At 39.4% G+C, this 17676-nt stretch overlaps 1 protein-coding gene across 2 annotated transcripts in view; it reads right to left on the bottom strand.

Moving 5' to 3' along the window:
* Nucleotides 1–3748: 3748 nt before the first annotated feature.
* The window catches only part of PIK3C2G (phosphatidylinositol-4-phosphate 3-kinase catalytic subunit type 2 gamma), a 460044-nt gene continuing 446116 nt past the window's right edge, over nt 3749–17676 (bottom strand). For both annotated transcript variants that reach the window (XM_055571258.1, XM_055571268.1), the window contains 2 exons: nt 16414–16539; nt 3749–4207 (listed from right to left, as the gene is read on the bottom strand). In XM_055571258.1, the coding sequence (XP_055427233.1) occupies nt 4055–4207; nt 16414–16539 (279 nt within the window). In that variant the 3' untranslated portion in view covers nt 3749–4054. The remainder of the gene's footprint in view (nt 4208–16413; nt 16540–17676) is intronic.

The following is a 17676-nucleotide window of genomic DNA, read 5'->3' as shown; positions in this document are numbered from 1 at the left end:
TGCCTTCTCCAAAGGAGACTATTTAGAAGAAGGCAATTGTAGTGATTTGGGCCAAAGTTGATAGGATTGCCTTGAACAGGAGAGGAAACAGATGGAGAGGGGTAAGTGGTTGGTTCTGGGAAAAGTTGACTGTACTTTGTGTGTCCATTCCTCCTATTCATCTTGTGATTCCTTCTTCATATCTCCAATTATAGAAATTTTCTACTAGTCTTCAGATTATTCTCATTTACAGTTGCTCTGTTGTTGTTCAGTAGCTAAGTTGTATCCGACATGGACTGCAGCACTCTAAGGCTCCTCTGTCCTCCACTATTGCCCAGAGTTTGTGCAAATTCATGTCCATTGAGTGGCTGTCTTTAGAAATAGCTGAGTTGCTTTGTAATTGGTTGTTATTTTGGTGTGCCTATGGAAGGATGTGAATTCAGAGTCTTCCTACTCCATCACCCTGGCCATTCTTTGGGCTGGAGTTGTAAAACTGGGAATATATAAGGGTTCAATTCCTGGGTTGGAAAGATCCCCTGGAGGAGGATGTGGCAACCCACTCCAGTATTCTTTCCTGGAGAATCCTATGGACAGAAGAGGCTGCTGGGCTACAGTTCATGGTTCAGAGTCAGATATGACTGAAGCAACTTAGCACGCATGTAGCATATGATATTTAAAGCCATCAAAATGGGATGAGTCCAGTAAGGAGTGGAAGTTGATGGAGAAGAGGACCAAGGACTGGGCCCTGGACACTTCAACACTGGAGACTGTGGAGATGCTCCTGCATGTAAGACTGAGAAGGAGGGATCAGTGTTATAGAAGGAAAGCACAAGGGGGTGTTGTGTTCTGGAAGCCAAAGGAAGAGCTTTGAGAAAGAGGGTTATTGACTGCTGCTGATAGGTAAGTTTGGATCAGGGCTGGAAACTGACCTTTGGGTTTAGCTATGTGGAGGTCAGTAGATATCGTGACAAAAGCAGTTTTGTTGAAGTGTTTGGGACAAACATCTCCTTGGAATGGTCTGAGAGAAAATGAGAAGAGAAAAACTGGAGGCAGAGATTAGAGACAACCATTTTGAAAAGTTCTGCTGCAGAAAAAAGCCGGTCAATTAGATGAATATTTGGAAAGAAGACAGAAGTGCTGAGCTATTTTTTAAAGGATGGTTGTTCCATCATGTAACCATGTATGTTGAAGACAATTGTCTAGAAGAGAATAAAGAAATGATGCTTTTGCATAGAGAGAATTCCAGTACTTTTTCTGAGTAGGTAAGAAGTTGTTGTTGTTCAGTCCCTCAGTCATGTCCAACTTTTTGCGACCCCATGGACTGCATCATGCCAGGCTTCCCTGTCTTTCATCATCTCCCAGCGTGCTCAGATTCATGTCCATTGAGTTGGTGATGCCATCCAACCATCTTGTGCTCTGTCGTCCCCTTCTCCTCCTGCTTTCTATTTTTCCCAGCATCAGAGTCTTTTTCAATGAGTTGACTCTTTGCATCAGGTGGCCAAAGTATTGGAGCTTCAGCTTCACCATCAGTCTTCCAATGAATATTCAGAGTTGATTCCTTTAGGACTGACTGGTTTGATCTCCTTGCGGTCCAAGGGACTCTCAAGAGTCTTTTTCAAATCCACAGTGCAAAAGCATCAGTTCTTTGGTGCTCAGCCTTCTTTATAGTCTAACTCTCACATCCATACATGACTACTGGAAAAACCATAGCTTTGACTAGATGGACTTTTGTTGGCAAAGTAATGTCTTTGCTTTTTAACACACTGTCTAGGTTTTTCATAGCTTTTCTTCCAAGGAGCCAGCGTCTTTTAATTTCATGGTTGCAGTCACTTTCCACAGTGTTTTTGGAGCCCAAGTAAACAAAGTCTTTCACTGTTTTCATTGTTTCCCCATCTCTATGCCATGAAGTGATAGGACAAGATGCCATGATCTTTGTATTTTGAATGTTGAGTTTTAGGCCAGCTTTTTCACTCTCCTCTTTCACCTTTGTCAAGAGGTCTTTGGTTCCTTTTGACTTTCTACCATTAAGATGATGTCATCTGCACATCTGAGGTTATTGATATTTCTCCCTGCAGACTTGATCCCAGCTTGTGATTCATCCAGCCCAGCATTTCACATGATGTACTCTGAATATAAGTTAAATAAGCAGGGTGACAATATACAGCCTTGACATATTCCTCCCCAATTTGGAACCAATGTGTTGTTCCAGGTTTGGTCCTAACTGTTGCTTCTTGACCTGCATACAAGTTTCTCAGGAAGCAGATAACGTATTCTGTTATTCCCATCTCTTTAAGAATTTTCTACAGTTTGTTGTGATCCACACAGTCAAGGGCTTTAGCACAGTCAATGAAACCGAAGTAGATGTTTTTCTGGAATTCTCTTGCTTTTTCCATGATCCAAGAGCTTCCCAGGTGGCAAAATTGGTAAAGAACCACTTGCCAATGCATGAGCTAAGAGGGCCTGGAGTCAAATGTACAAGCTGAGAGATTGGTTTTGGGTAGGAGCGGGGGTTGTTTTTCTATATAATAAATAGAAAGGTGGAATGTAGACTGTGCTGAGTGGGTAGATGTGTTAGTGGACTGATTCCAATTTCTAAGTGAAGTAGGAAACACAGTCATCAACTCAGAGTGAGGATTACGGTAGAGGGTTCTGGGGTTTCATCAGAGAGAAGGATATGGAATCACTCTATTAGAAAAGGAGAGGGAATGGACCTGAAATACCCAGTCACTGCCCAGAGGATTATGGATGACTTGACTCACATGATCATGTGTTCAGAGCAAGACCTTATCAGCCCACACTAGGCACACATGTATTTTCAATGAATAAATGTACAGTCTTCTACATATTTACGCCAATGACTGTATAAAAAAGAGCTTAAGTTGCTTTTTAAATATACACACAGGAGAACGCCGAGTAAAGCAAGGGTTTTAATAATTTAATCGGCAGGAATTTTTTAAGGCAATTTAATTCTCTTAAAAAATATGATAAAGTGCCTTGATTTGTATCTACTTTTCAGGTGAAAATCTGCAGGATTTTGAAAAAGTTAATTTATGGCTGCACTGGGTCTTTGCTGCCGTGTAAGGGCTTTCTCTATCTGCGGTAAGCGGGAGCTATGTTCTGGTGGGGGTGCATGGGCTTCTTATTGAGATGGCTTCTCTTGTTGTGGAGCACAGCTCTAGGGCTCCCAGGCTCCATAGTAAGGCACTAGGGCGTAGTTGCCCTGTGGCATGTGGGATATTCGTTCCCTGACCAGGGATCGAACCTGTGTCCCCTGCACTGCAATGTAGATTCTTAACCACTGAATCACCAGGGAAGTCCCTCCAGGATTGTTTACTCAGGTCACGATGGGTATGAAAGTAGGTTCAGAAGTAAGAAAACTTTTTGTTGTACAGAAAAGAGGTTTCGATCAGAGGGGAGGGTTTCAGAGTTTGAGATCTTTGAATTAAGGTATACCACAGTTTAAAATGTGATAATGCCTCTGATTGGGTGATATCCAGTGATGATGAGTATTGAAGACGGTGAAAAACTACAAAAATTCTTCCAAAAATTGGATTTAAGAATTTTAGGCATTTACACTTGGTTTTTCTGTTAGAAAATAACTATAGTATTCTGCCAGAGCTTACTAATGCCTTCAATACATATAAGATTATACGTGGACGTGTAGGTATATATACTTAATTCAAATTTTAAAAACTTGTTTCAGATATACTTAGGTCTTGAAATGATAAGATTTATTTGCTTGTTTTTTTTGAAAACTACATTAAAAGTATTGCTTTTAATTATAGGCACATAATTATAAAGTGTACGCATGTTTGATTTAAAAGATACACTAAAATAACCTTTTATTATTTTACATATTGAATTTACACAATCAATTGGAGAAATGGTTCTAAGAAAACAGTGAAATACACATAGAGAATAAATAACTAAAAACATTGATTCTGATTTCTTTTCTCTGTGTCCTTAATTTACCACACTACCTTTGATTAAAAAAAATGTCCTGATCTTGTGATAGAGAGGCCCAAAATTGAAAAAAATATGAGTAGTTAATGAATCTGTATGTTCAAAGCAATGCTCAAATTATACTGTTACCTAGTAGATACCATTTTTCTTCATTGAGCGTGACACTGCAGAGTTGGATGTTAATTGCTCCTACAAACGTGGTTTTGCTCTTTACAATAAGCATTAAGACACGTCCTTGGAGCTCTGTGACTTCATCATATACTACCTGAAAAGGGAGAGGATTTTGAAAATATAAATTAGATATGCTTAAATGCATCTTTTAAAAAATATTTCTTTTAACAAAATAATTGCATCTCATATTTTGTACCTTGGAATGGACAGGTTAATGTTGTTAGAGTCTTTCATTTCTAACTCTTAATTCTGAAGAGCTAAAGGTTCTGCTAACATGAAGGGGTTTAATGACAAAGTATTTCTTAAGAAGCTTAAAATTTACTCGATTCCATTAATAATTGTCTATCCCAAATTTAATAAGACTGCAAATCATTCTCTAGGAAGAAATTTAAATACTTACCACCTTTTAACTGTCCTTGAATTTATGTGCAGCATGGAGCCTTGAACACTATTTTTCTTTGTTGAAGGCTAATGAGGAAATCAGACCAATCTCCATGATTTCCTTGTGTTAATGTAGTCCAACAATATTTCCTTCTCCATGTGAAGCAGTCATACTATGGTTACTTTAATTTAAAATTGTTTAATATTTAGTTATGAAAATATATGCTCATTAAGTAAAATATGGGGATGAAACAGAAATGAATATAAAAGAACATTTTTATATTTCTACCATTAGGAGATAATTATAGTTAACATTTTGATGTGCTTTTTGTTTTCTATATATAATCAATTTTTAGATTCTGAGCTATGATTATGCTGTGTGTACAGTTTTGTGTCTTTCTTCTTTTCATTTACTAGTCATGGAACTATTTTTAAGGAGAGAGAGCTATTCAACTGCGATTTATAATATCCAAGAAGTAAGTTACAGGCATTATCACTGTGTTCCTGCAGTGGTAAAGAAACTTTAAAAACTGCAGGATCAAGAAGTTAGTTATACATCATAAAAGGAGGAGATTGCTGTGTATAAACCCAAAGTGGTTGCCAAGGAAACTCCTTATAACACATTTAGAGGAGTCTCATATGATGCTACAAATGTGCTTGCTTTTTATAGTGAAGCTACAAGATAGAAAGAAGTGCTTTATATGCAAAGAAGAATCAGAGGAAACAAATTGAGAGGAAAGCCTTGAATCTTCTAGGAAGCCTGCTCAGTGTGTATGGATGTGATTTCTGGCCATCTTAAGTTATCAATGAAATTCCACTAAAGAATCTACCAGCAGTGATTTATTTATCAAAAAAATAATAATTCAATTAAGGGACGTGACATACAATACAGGATGTTGATGCAGTCTATATTATTTCTTGTGACAGCTCCTGGATACCTACTCTTCTAGTATCTTGCTCCCATTCCAGGCAGGAGATTACCTTTTAAATTCTTGTGTGTGCGTACTAAGTCACCTCAGCTGTGTCCGACTCTTTGAGACCCCATGGACTGTAGCCTGCCAGACTCCTCTGTCCATGGGATTCTCAGGGCAGAACTTCTTATTCAAGTTATTCCACTTAATTTCTTGAGTTCCTCCAGATAGTAAAGGATTTTAAGGGCTGCCTTAAAAATTTCAGAGTCTTACCGATGTAATTCATCTTTAATGGCAAAGAGAAGTCTAATGTGGACTCTGAATCACTCTTATCTCCTGAACACCTATCTTTCCAGGACTTCAGAGTAAGCTCCTTTTCCTCTTCTCTATGGTGGTAATTTTGAACTGTCTAAATTATCCTCCATTTTCCTCCCCACAACACATTCGGCAGATACACTCAATTCCTATTTTACAGAGGAAATAGACAAAGGGGTCCTCAAAGTGTATAAAGAAAAATGGAATAGCTCTGAGCATTAGGCTTTTGGAAAATCTGGTTTCAGAACACTGGGAATCTTAAAAATTAGTGCTAAAGATGTAACTTTCTAAGAAACATATCTATGATACGTATTTATTTAAATCTGTTGTCACTATGACTGCAAGGAGATCCAACCAGTCCATTCTGAAGGAGATCAGCCCTGGGATTTCTTTGGAAGGAATGATGCTAAAGCTGAAACTTCAGTTCTTTGGCCACCTCATGCGAAGAGTTGACTCACTGGAAAAGACTCTGATGCTGGGAGGGATTGGGGGCAAGAGGAGAAGGGGACGACAGAGGATGAGATGGCTGGATGGCATCACTGACTCGATGGACGTGAGTCTGAGTGAACTCCGGGAGTTGGTGATGGACAGGGAGGCCTGGCGTGCTGCGATTCATGGGGTCGCAACGAGTCGGACACGACTGAGTGACTGATCTGATCTGATAGTTCTTCCTCCATTTACAATGGGGTTACATCCTGATAGGCTTATAAACCCATGGTAAACTGAACAGATGGTGCTAGTGGTAGAACCTGCCTGTCCATACAGGAGACATAAGAGACCCGGGTTCGATCCCTGAGTTGGGAAGATCCCCTGGAGGAGGGCATGGCAACCCACTCCAGTATTCTTGCTTGGGGAAATTCCATGGACAGAGGAGCCCAGCGGGCTACTGTCCATGAGGTTGCAGAGTCGGAGACAACTGAGCAACTGAGCACACACACACTTAACCCGTCGAACATCACAGCTTAGCCTCATCTACCTTAAATGCATTCAGGACACTTAGGTCAGCCTACAGTTAGACAAAATCATCTAACACAAAGCCTCTTCTATAACAATGTGTGTATGTCTCATATAATTTATTGGATACAGTACTGAAAGTGAAAAGCAGAATGGCTGGCTGGGTACTAAATGGTTGTGAGAGTACTGGTTGTTTACTCTCATGATTGCGTGACTGACTGAGCCTTGTGGCTCACTGCCACTGCCCAGCATCAGGAGAGAATATTCTACCATGCACTGATAAGCTGGGAGAAGATCAGAATTTGTAGTACAGGTTCTACTGAATGCATACCGCTTTTGCACCACTGTAAGTTCAAAAAATTTCAGGTTGAACCATCCCAAGTTGGGGGCCATCTGAATGCACTTTCTTATTTGAATATGGTGATAATATTTACGTTTTAGTATTGTGAGGAAGAATAAAATGAGACAATGAATATAATAATCCTTGGTGCAAAACCTGGTACATAGTAAACACTAATGAATTATAACCAAAAAAGATCCATCAAATACACAAAAAAAGAACAGTCATTTCTTGGTATTTTTGTCTTGAAAAGTGAAACTGTTAGTTGCTCAGTCATGGCCGACTCTTTGTGACCCCATGGACTGTAGCCCACCAGACTCCTCTGTCCATGGAATTCTCCAGGCAAGAATAGTGGAGTGAGGGCCATTCCCTTCTCCAGGGGATCTTCCCAACCAGGGATCGAACCTGGGTCTCCCTCATTGCAGGCAGATTCTATACCAGCTGAGGCACCAGGGAAGCCCATTTTACCTTAGCTGACAGGAAATAATAGTGGTAGACAAAGTTGAGTCTCCAGCTATTTAGCAAGCAGAATTTCTCTAATATACGATGCTAGGAATTAATTGCCTTCCTGGTTAAAATGCAAACATTTAAACTCCAAAGTTTATATTACTATGGATTTTTTTCCTATGCTTTATTATGTAAAAGCTATTTTTCTTGAAAGTGACTGTTTTATAACATGTAATTATTGCACATCATAGATGATATATACATATATTCTAATTGCTTTACTTCATCTGTAACATTTTAAAAATAAGCATTTTTTTTCTTCATTGCAATGAATAATTAGTGTGTAATGCTAGAGATGTATGCAGATGACTATATTCTTTGAGACTTTTCACCAAATGATTTAATATGTATTCTGCCTTAATATAAACAGAACCAAAAATACACAGCTATTTTAATTTCACTGTGTAATACTTTTTACCCATGCTGCTGCTGCTAAGTCACTTCAGTCGTGTCCGACTCTGTGTGACCCCATGGACGGCAGCCCACAAGGCTCCCCCGTCCCTGGGATTCTCCAGGCAAGAACCTGGAGTGGGTTGCCATTGCCTTCTCCAGTGCATGAAAGTGAAAAGTGAAAGTGAAGTCGCTCAGTCGTGTCCGACTCCTAGCGACCCCATGGACTGCAGCCCACCAGGCTCCTCTGCCCATGGGATTTGCCAGGCAAGAGTACTGGAGTGGGGTGCCATTGAAGCATGTGTCAAGTCTTCACTGCCTTCTGACAAACACTGAATGTGTAAGTTTGAAACTGTTACATCAAGTAGAACACTGTTTAGGGTAATTTAATATCTACTAACTTATATGCAAGCATTCACTATTTCATTTGACACCAAGTTCTAGTAAATAATTCTAAAGAGTGTTTGAAGGATTGCAAGGGGAGGAAAATAGCATGGAAACTGAATTGTGCTTAGGGCTGGTGAGAGAAGGAATGAAGAGGTGACTGTGAAAGGGAGAGTTGAAAGCCAGGACTCTGCGGGTAGAGCGAGGGAGGGACAGCACAGAAAGTTTAATGGGGTCAGTCAGAGCTTTGGACGGAGAAGGCAATGGCACCCCACTCCAGTACCCTTGCCTGGAGAATCCCATGGATAGAGGAGCCTGGTGGGCGGCAGTCCATGGGGTCTCAAAGAGTCGAACACGACTGAGTGACTTCCCTTTCACTTTTCACTTTCATGCATTGGAGAAGGAAATGGTGACCCACTCCAGTGTTCTTGCCTGGAGAATCCCGGAGACGGGGGAGCCTGGTGGGCTGCCGTCTGTGGGGTCGCACAGAGTCGGACACGACTGAAGTAACTTAGCAGCAGCAGCAGCAGCAGAGCTTTGGAATCAGGCACTTCTGGGCTTGAAATTTAGTTACCTAACCCTGATCAAAATATCTACCTCAGGGCCTCAGGGTCTTCCTCTACAAACAGAATTATCATTACTTTATGAGTATGGAATGAGAGGATGTTACAGACAATAATAACCATTGCTTACTGAGTGTACCATACACTGCGTTCTATGCTAGATATTCATGCACATGCTGGATATTTTAAGGCACGTGAACTACATAGAACATTCTTATTCTGTCCTTTCTAATATCTCCTCTATGCTTTATAGTAGGATAATGTCTAAGAAAGGAATATAATGTCAGTTACTAGATACAGGATGGATAAACCACAAGGCCTTACTGTATAGCATAGAGAACTATATTCAATATCCTGTCATAACCAGAATGGGAAAGAATATAAAAAGAATGTCTCTATATGTATAAGTGAGTCTATATGCCCAGTGATTGGCACAACACTGTAAATCAATTATATTTCAATTTTAAAAAAAGGAACACGATGTGCAAGATACATGGACTATAACAATATAATTTTAAAAATTGAATCTATTTCTAATGAGTCATTAAAAATGATGGTTCTTTTTTTTACTTTTTATTTATTTTTAATATAAATTTAATTATTTTAATTGGAGGTTAATTACTTTACAATATTGTATTGGAAAATGATGGTTCTCAACCAGATAACAAAGACAGTAGAATAGAAAGAGCAGTGGCAGCGGAGTTAGCAGCCCACTCTGCTTCTGAAAGACTTGGAGGGAAGTTCTGGGGGCACTCCGACCACCAGTCGCATCCCGTCCTGAGCCCAGTCGTGTCCACCACAGGGCTCTGTATGTGAGAAGGGTTTTCAGGAAGGGTGCAGGCAGTCCTGTTGGGAACCACTCTGGAGAGCATCAAGGTGACAAACTTGGCCTTGTATCAGAGCTTTAGTATCTGAAGGGTGGATGCTGAAGGGACACTTGGCAGTGGTCCTGACCCAGCCTCTTTCAGGTCTGAGTATTAGGGAGAAAGAGGCTTCTGAATAACACCTCAAAGAACTATTTTCCTGAAAAGCTTTCTGAAGTGATGCAATATGATATTCCCTTTGAATTCCTCTAAGAGGTTTATATAAGAAGGGGAGTGAAGTCGTTCTCTCCCATTCCCCAGATCTCTGCCTGGCTTTGGCAGTTTGAGAAATCCCAAAGTCCCTGATATAGCAGCCCTCAGGAAGCAAACAGGAGAAGTTAAATACAAGGTAGACGCCATGTGATAATTACCAGGCTCCTCAGAAAGCACAAACGGTTGGCCCTCTGTAGCCATGAGCTCTGCAGTCATGGACTCAATCAACCACATATCAAAAAATATTCAGGGAAAAATATTTCCCAAGTTCTAGAAAGCAAATTTGAATCGGTTGCCTACCAGCTACTATTTACATGGCATATACATTGTATCAACTCTTATGAGTCACCTAGAGACAATTTAATGTAAATGGGGGATGTGTATAGGTTATATGCAAATATGCCATTTTATAGAAAGAACTTGGGCACCTGAGAATTTTGGTATGCTCGGGAGTCCCGGAGCTAACCTCCCCTGCGGATATGAAGTGATGAGGACGTCTGTATAAGGTGTTGCTAAGAATGCACAGAAATAATAGAGGGGATTTAGCAAAGAGATGGGGGCCTATAGTATAGTTGAAGGGGAGAGAAAGTAAAACCACAGTTAAAACTGGTGCCCTTTTGGGGGGTATTTCTTAGAAATATTCTTGTATTGATATAGACACAACATAATGGGAGAAAAATTAAAATACTGTAGTCTTATATGCTTACTGAATAAAGCAGGTAACAAATTAATAGGTACAATATGATCCCATTTTTGTTAGAGAATGTGTCTGTTGAGAGAAAGAGACATAATTCAGAAAGAATACTTATTAAAATATTAACAAGGACTCCTAAAAAAGATGTCTTTTTCTTCTCATGGCTTTCTAAATTCAACCACTTCCTTGACAAATTTGTTTATTTGATGATCGTTACTATTAAGGCAGTCACTTACTCATACATGAATTCATCTTCCTGCTCATTTGGATTATGTATGAATTGGAGTTTGCTATGCATAGACTTATGGGCTTCCCAGGTGGTGCTAGTGGTAAATAACTCACCTGCCAATGCAGGAGATTTAAGAGATGTGGGTTTGATCCCTGGGTCAGGAAGATGCCCTGGAGGAGGGCATGGCAACCCACTCCAGTATCTTCGCCTGGAGAATCCCATGGACAGAGGAGCCTGGCAGGCTATGGTCCATAGGGTTGCAAACAGTTGGATGCAACTGAGCATGTACATATATCTCTAATGGTTGACATCATGGCAAATAATAAAATGTCAAAATATCTTTCCTTACTAAATTATACATATAGTTGAATATATATAAATGTTTGCTGGTTTTACATTTTTCCACATACACAAAAAGTGTCACTTATGGAATTACCCCAAATATTTAATTCCACAAATATTTTAAGAAATAGCTAAGTTTCAGTATTATGCATCGAACCACTGGGACGACCCAGAGGGATGGTATGGGGAGGGAGGAGGGAGGAGGGTTCAGGATGGGGAACACATGTATACCTGTGGTGGACTCATTTCGATATATGGCAAAACCAATACAATATTGTAAAGTTAAAAAAAAAAAAAAGACATAGCTAAGTTTCAGAGATACTAAGAAAGATAAAACTTTTTCTTTGTCCTCAAGAAGTTTTCAGTGTACTAAAAGAAAAAAATAATTATGTAGGACTGAACAAGAGATGGTAAATGTGGTATAAGAGTCAGGGAGGAAAGAGTGGTTCACAGAGTCCATATATGAGGGGAACACCAAAGTTGGCAGAAAAGGGCAGGAGGGTGAACAGCCTCATGAGCTCAGTCACAGAGGTCACAGGGATTATTCAGGGAATGACAAGCTGTGTAATGTGACTGGAGAATATGACTAAGTGTGGGGCAGTGGAAGGGCATGAGCAAGCAAATATTCCTGACTTATTTTTGTTAAAGGTGCTGAAAGGTGCAAAAGACATTAAATGTAGGAAGAATTGGTTTTTCAATAGATGGTGCTGGAATAATTGGCATTCATAGGCAAAAAAAAAGTGAACTTTAACCTAAACTTCACACTTTATTCAAAAGTCAACTCAAAATGAATAATGGACTTAGATGTAAAATATAAAACTATAAAATATTTGGGCTTCCCTGGTGGCTCAGAGGGTAAAGCGTCTGCCGGCAATGCAGGAGACCTGGGTTCGATCCCTGGGTCAGGAAGATCCCCTGGAGAAGGAAATGGCAACCCACTCCAGTACTCTTGCCTCGAAAATCCCATGGACAGAGAAGCCTGATAGACTACAGTCCATGGGATCGCAAAGAGTCGGACACGACTGATTGACTCACTTTCTATGGGAGAAACTCTTTAGAAAGTGCTAGGTGAAGAGTTCTTAGACTTTCCACCAAATATGCAGTCTATAAGAGAAAAACAATTGATGAATTGGACCTCATCAAGATTAAAAACTTTTACTTGTGAAAGACCCTGAGAAAAGGATGGAAAGTCAAGCTACAGACTTGGAGAAAATATTTGCAAACCACGTATCTGACAAAGGTTATTGATAATATATAAAGAATCTCAAAAGTCAGTAGTAAACATAAGTAAAAATGTAGACTCTCTACTTAGAAAATGAACAAAGACACACAGACATAGTTCACCAAAGAAGATATGTAGATAGTAAATAAGCACATGAAAAGAAATTTGCATCATTAGCTACTGCTGCTGCTACTGCTAAGTCGCTTCAGTCGTGTCCGATTCTGTGCGACCCCATTGACGGTAGCCCACCAGGCTCCCCCGTCCCTGGGATTCTCCAGGCAAGAACACTGGAGTGGACTGCCATTTCCTTCTCCAATGCATGAAAGTGAAAAGTTAAAGTGAAGTCGCTCAGTCGTGCCCGACTCTTAGTGACCCCATGGACTGCAGCCCACCAGGCTCCTCCGTCCGTGGGATTCTCCAGGCAAGAGCACTGGAGTGGGTGCCATTCCTTCTCCGATCATTAGCTACTAGATACGTGCAAATTAAAACCACACTGAGCTATCACTCATTACTTATCAAATGAACTAAAATTAAAAAGGGATATTTTTATTTGATAAAATAAAAATGATACCAAATGCTGGGAGAGATGCAGCGAAACTAGCACAAATATTGCATTCGGAGTGTAAAATGGTGTGGAAAAAGAGTATGACAATTTCTTTGAAAAACTATATGCTGGGATGACCCAGAGGGATGGTATGGGGAGGGAAGAGGGAGGAGGGTTCAGGATGGGGAACACATGTATACCTGTGGCAGATTCATTTTGATATATGGCAAAACCAATACAATATTGTAAAGTTAAATAAAATAAAATAAAAAAAAAAAGAAAAAACTATATGTGGCATTACCATATACCCCTGTAATTACATCTTGAGCATCTCTCTTAGAGAAATTGCAACTTATATTTACACAAAAATCTATACATCAGTGTTCAGAACAGCTTTGTATTGCAGTAGTCCCCAGTCAGAAACGACCCAAATGTCCTTTAATTGGTAAATAGTTAAACTTTCATACCTCCCTGCCATGACTACTACTCAGCAGCGAAAACAAACTGTTGATACATGCAGCTACTTGGATGGATCTCTCGTGAGATGTATAGTAAAATAAAAAAGCCAACCTCAAAATGTTACAAACTGTATGATTCCATTTATATAACATTTGAAATGACAAAATTATAGAGATAGTGAATATATTAAGCGTTGCCAGAGTTGGGCGTGGAGTGTTCGAGTGGGAAGAGTGACTGTGGCTTTCTCGGACAGCACCAGGAATCATTGTGATGCAATGGCCTAGACCTTGGTTGATTGTGGTGATCACACAAACCTGTACATGTGATATAAATGTACAGAACTAAATATATGCATACATAAGAACACGTTTAAAATGAGAAATCCTAATAAGGTCAGTGAATTGTACCAATGCTAATTTCCTGATTATGATATTGTCAATAGTCAGGCAAAGTGTTACCATTTTAGGAAAAGTGGTTGAAGGGTATTTGAATTCTCTCTATATTGTTTCTTCTAACTCCTTGTGAATCTATGATTATCTCAAAACAAAAAAATTTTTTAAAGGTATATAAGGATGATACTGCTCCAGAGACAACTTTGGAAAATTACTGAGTCAAATTTGAAGGGCTGTGAATGCCACACTTAGGATTTTGGATATTATCCAGTAGGTAGTAAGGAACATTTGGAAAAAGTTATGTAGGAGAGCAATAAAAATGAGTAGTTTTTGACACTTTAGATAGAAATGTGAATGATTTAATTGAAAAGCGCAAGACGGGCAGATAGGAAGCTATTATATTAGCCAAAGTTATGAGGCCTTTCACCAGAGACACAGTGATGGGACACAGAGGAGAAGATGGATTGAAGAGGCAGATGACTGCCCAAGTAAAACTGACAAAACTTGGGGATTAACTGGACTTGTGAGTGAGGAAGAGAGTGATGTCATTAGTATCTTCTGAGATGACAGTGGAGGGAAACCTGGTTTAAAAGGGCCTAGGAGGCATCCTAAAGGGGCTCTTTCTTTTTTAATTGGAATATAATTGCTTTGGGCTTCCCTGGTGGCTCAGAAAGTAGTGTGGCATCTTTGTTTCTGTCTTGGATAACTTGCTGTTTGGGAAGCCAGCAGCATGTGGTAAAGAACATCAAGCACACATGTGGCTAACACCTGAGACCTCCTCCAATAGCCAGAGAGAAGTGAGGCCAGATGAGCATCTGAGTCAACTCAGAAAGGACTCTGGCAGCCCCAGTCAATCCCTGGATCAGGAAGATCCCCTGGAGAAAGGAATGGCTATCCATTCCACTACTCTTGCCTGGAGAATTCCATGGATAGAGGAGCCTGGCGGGCTACAGTCCATGGGGTTGCAAAGAGTCGGTCACAACTGAGTCACTAACTCTTAACTTACTTTTGTAATTGCTTTACAATCTTGTGTTGATTTCTGCCGTACAATGTGAATTCAGCTATAAGTATACATATATCCCCTTCATCTTCAGCTTCCCTCCCACCCTCCCTGACATCTCAGGGGCTCTTCAATAATCAGGTAAAAGTACAGGTTTAAAGGGCTCCCCTGGTGGCTTAGTGATAAAGAATCTGCCTGCCATCTGGAGACCTGGGTTCAATCCCTGGGTTGGGAAGATCCCCTGGAGGAGGGCATGGCAAACCAATCCAGTATTCTTTCCTGGAGAATCCCTATGGACAGAGCAGCCTGGTGGGTCCACAGGGTGACAAAAACTCAGACACGACTGAACATGTACACACAGGTTTAAAGCTTAGGAAAGAAGCTAGAGTTTGAGGAAATAATTGAGATGCAAGCTTCAAGTAGGTAATAAATGAAAACCTGTAGATCCATAAGATCATTTTGAGTGTATATATCAAGAAGAGATGAGGTCACATCATGGAGCTCCAGTAAATAAATATTTTCAGGGGAAGAATGGCAATGAAGGAAAATGAGAGAGTGGTTAAAGAAAACAAGGGAGTTAAAAGGCAGAGCTCAAGAAGCAAAAGGGAAAAAAAAAAAAACCAAACAAAAAAAAAAAGAAGCAAAAGGGAGGTGTCAAGAAAGAGAAAGCAGTTAATAGAGTTGCTGTCTAAGTGCTCAGGAGAGGACAGCCCATTGGATCACTGGACTGAACAATTAGGAGTCTTCTGGTGCCCTTTGAACAAAGCAGCATTGGTCAAGGTAGAATCCATATTGCAAAGGATTAAGTGGTGAGAAGGAGGCGATGAACAGAGAGCAGGAAATATGCCAAGTTTGCTAAAGTGTGGAGGTGATAGCAAGAGAAGAAAAAATTGATGCTTTATAAAAGCTGAGTTGAAGACTTTGTTTTTTTTTTTAAGATTTCGGAGTTGAGGATTCAGTGGGTAAGACAACCCACTGGAAAGGTAAGCAAAGAATCAAGTGAGCAAGGTACAGAGGAGATGGGAAAGGATGGAATCAAGAGGAAAATGTAGGGTTTGCCTTAGAAAAAAAGAGAGGATCGGATGTTCAGATTGTATACTACAAAGGAATTAGAGAGCTGTATATAATATAAATTAACTTTAATATAATTTGTGCTTTGTACTTATTTTTTCATAATTTGTGCTTTGTACTTGTTTATTTTTTTCAGTTTTTCAAAGGAGATTTTATAACTTTTACAATAGATTAGACTATGATAAAGTTATCAGGTAAGGAAAATGAGGGAAAGAAAAGCTTATTAGAGAAAACAAGATGGAGTCAGGGATAATGTTAGGAGGCGAAACAAATGCCATTAAGTCTTTGGCTCTTGCTGTAAGCTAGCCACAATTTGAAAATTGGTTCATAAGCACTTTGAAAGCTGTATTTTCCTATTCTTATAGCATCAAGAACAGTGAGTGGCACACAGTGGCTATTTTGGGAAACATCTTCCCTTTATGAAATAATGCTGTCTATTACTATAGATTTTCCATATTTCATTGTGAAGCTGAAAAATGGTAAGAAAAAATACAAAGTGACTGGACAAAAGATGAATCATACTTACAATCTCATTGTAAGTGGGGTCAGTACATTTTGGAACAGATTTTGTTTTCCTCCTCCGGGCTTCACTGGGATACGGTAAAAGATAAAATTCAACATGTGCGCTGGGCGCAGAGCCATCTGGGAGATGCTGCAGAGAAAAATGGTTATAAATATTAATGTGTGCAGCTATCAAAGAAAACAAATACATGACTACTAAATATCTAGACCAAAGACAGGATCAAGATTTATTACAGTCACTGTTTACCAGAAAAGAAGAGAACAATCAAAAGAAATATATCATGGCTCCAAAGGAATCCCAAAATACAGTTTAAAGGAGTAAAACAGTCCATCTTAAATTAAGCACTGTGTCAGAGAGCTACATTCAAAACTCCAGTAAGTATGAGTTACTTTAGTTTTTTGTAGTAAAAACGAAATTTGCATTTTTGACAGAAATGGTCAAGAGATGAATATAAGCCACTGGCTGAGATAGGACCTGAGTGCCTCAGGGGACTGTACACCACTTGAAAATAAAAAAAAAAGAAAAAGAAATATCAAGTTTAACACCTAAAATAAGATGTAGCACTTAATGACATGTATATTGCATAATATCATATTTTCAGATAGAATTTAATTAAAATATCAATGAGACCTACTTACAAGATTTTAAGGTAGTTTTAATAATTTTATTATCTGAGTCAGGGGTCCCCAACCTCTGAGACCTAATGCCTGATGATCTGAGGTAGAGCTGATGTAATAATAATAGAAATAAAGTCCACAATAAATGTGATGTGCATGAATCATCCTAAAACCACCCCCCACTCCAGTCCATGGAAAAACTGTCCTCAATAACACCAGTCCTTGGTGCCAAAAACGTTGGGGAGCACTGATCTAAATTATCCTAAAATATATTGGATGATCCTTTTAAAATTGTGTTCTGTGGCGCCCCCAAAGTTGCGTGAGTTCCGGCCTGATTGGTGGATCAATGCTCTCTAGCTTAGCCTAACAGCCTTCCTCCCTCTGAACTTCCCCAACTGGCTTCAGAATGTCTCCCTTTTTCAACCTTTTTTCTTATGAATATTTTTATTTCTTAATAAATTTGAAGACAGAGTATACTTTTAAAAGTTTGGAAACAACTGTACTTCAGAGAAATGGGTTCTATCTTTGTAACCAAATGGAGAGAAAATTATACTAAAAGCTGTGCCTATCTCGCTTGATAAAATGAGAAATGTTTGTGTAATTTACATTTAAAGTGGATGATTTGAAAGTCACAATTGAGGAGTTTAAA

The sequence above is a fragment of the Bubalus kerabau genome, chromosome 1, assembly GCF_029407905.1.
Source record: "Bubalus kerabau isolate K-KA32 ecotype Philippines breed swamp buffalo chromosome 1, PCC_UOA_SB_1v2, whole genome shotgun sequence".
Taxonomy (NCBI): domain Eukaryota; kingdom Metazoa; phylum Chordata; class Mammalia; order Artiodactyla; family Bovidae; genus Bubalus; species Bubalus kerabau.
This window is presented reverse-complemented; position numbering and strand designations above follow the sequence as displayed.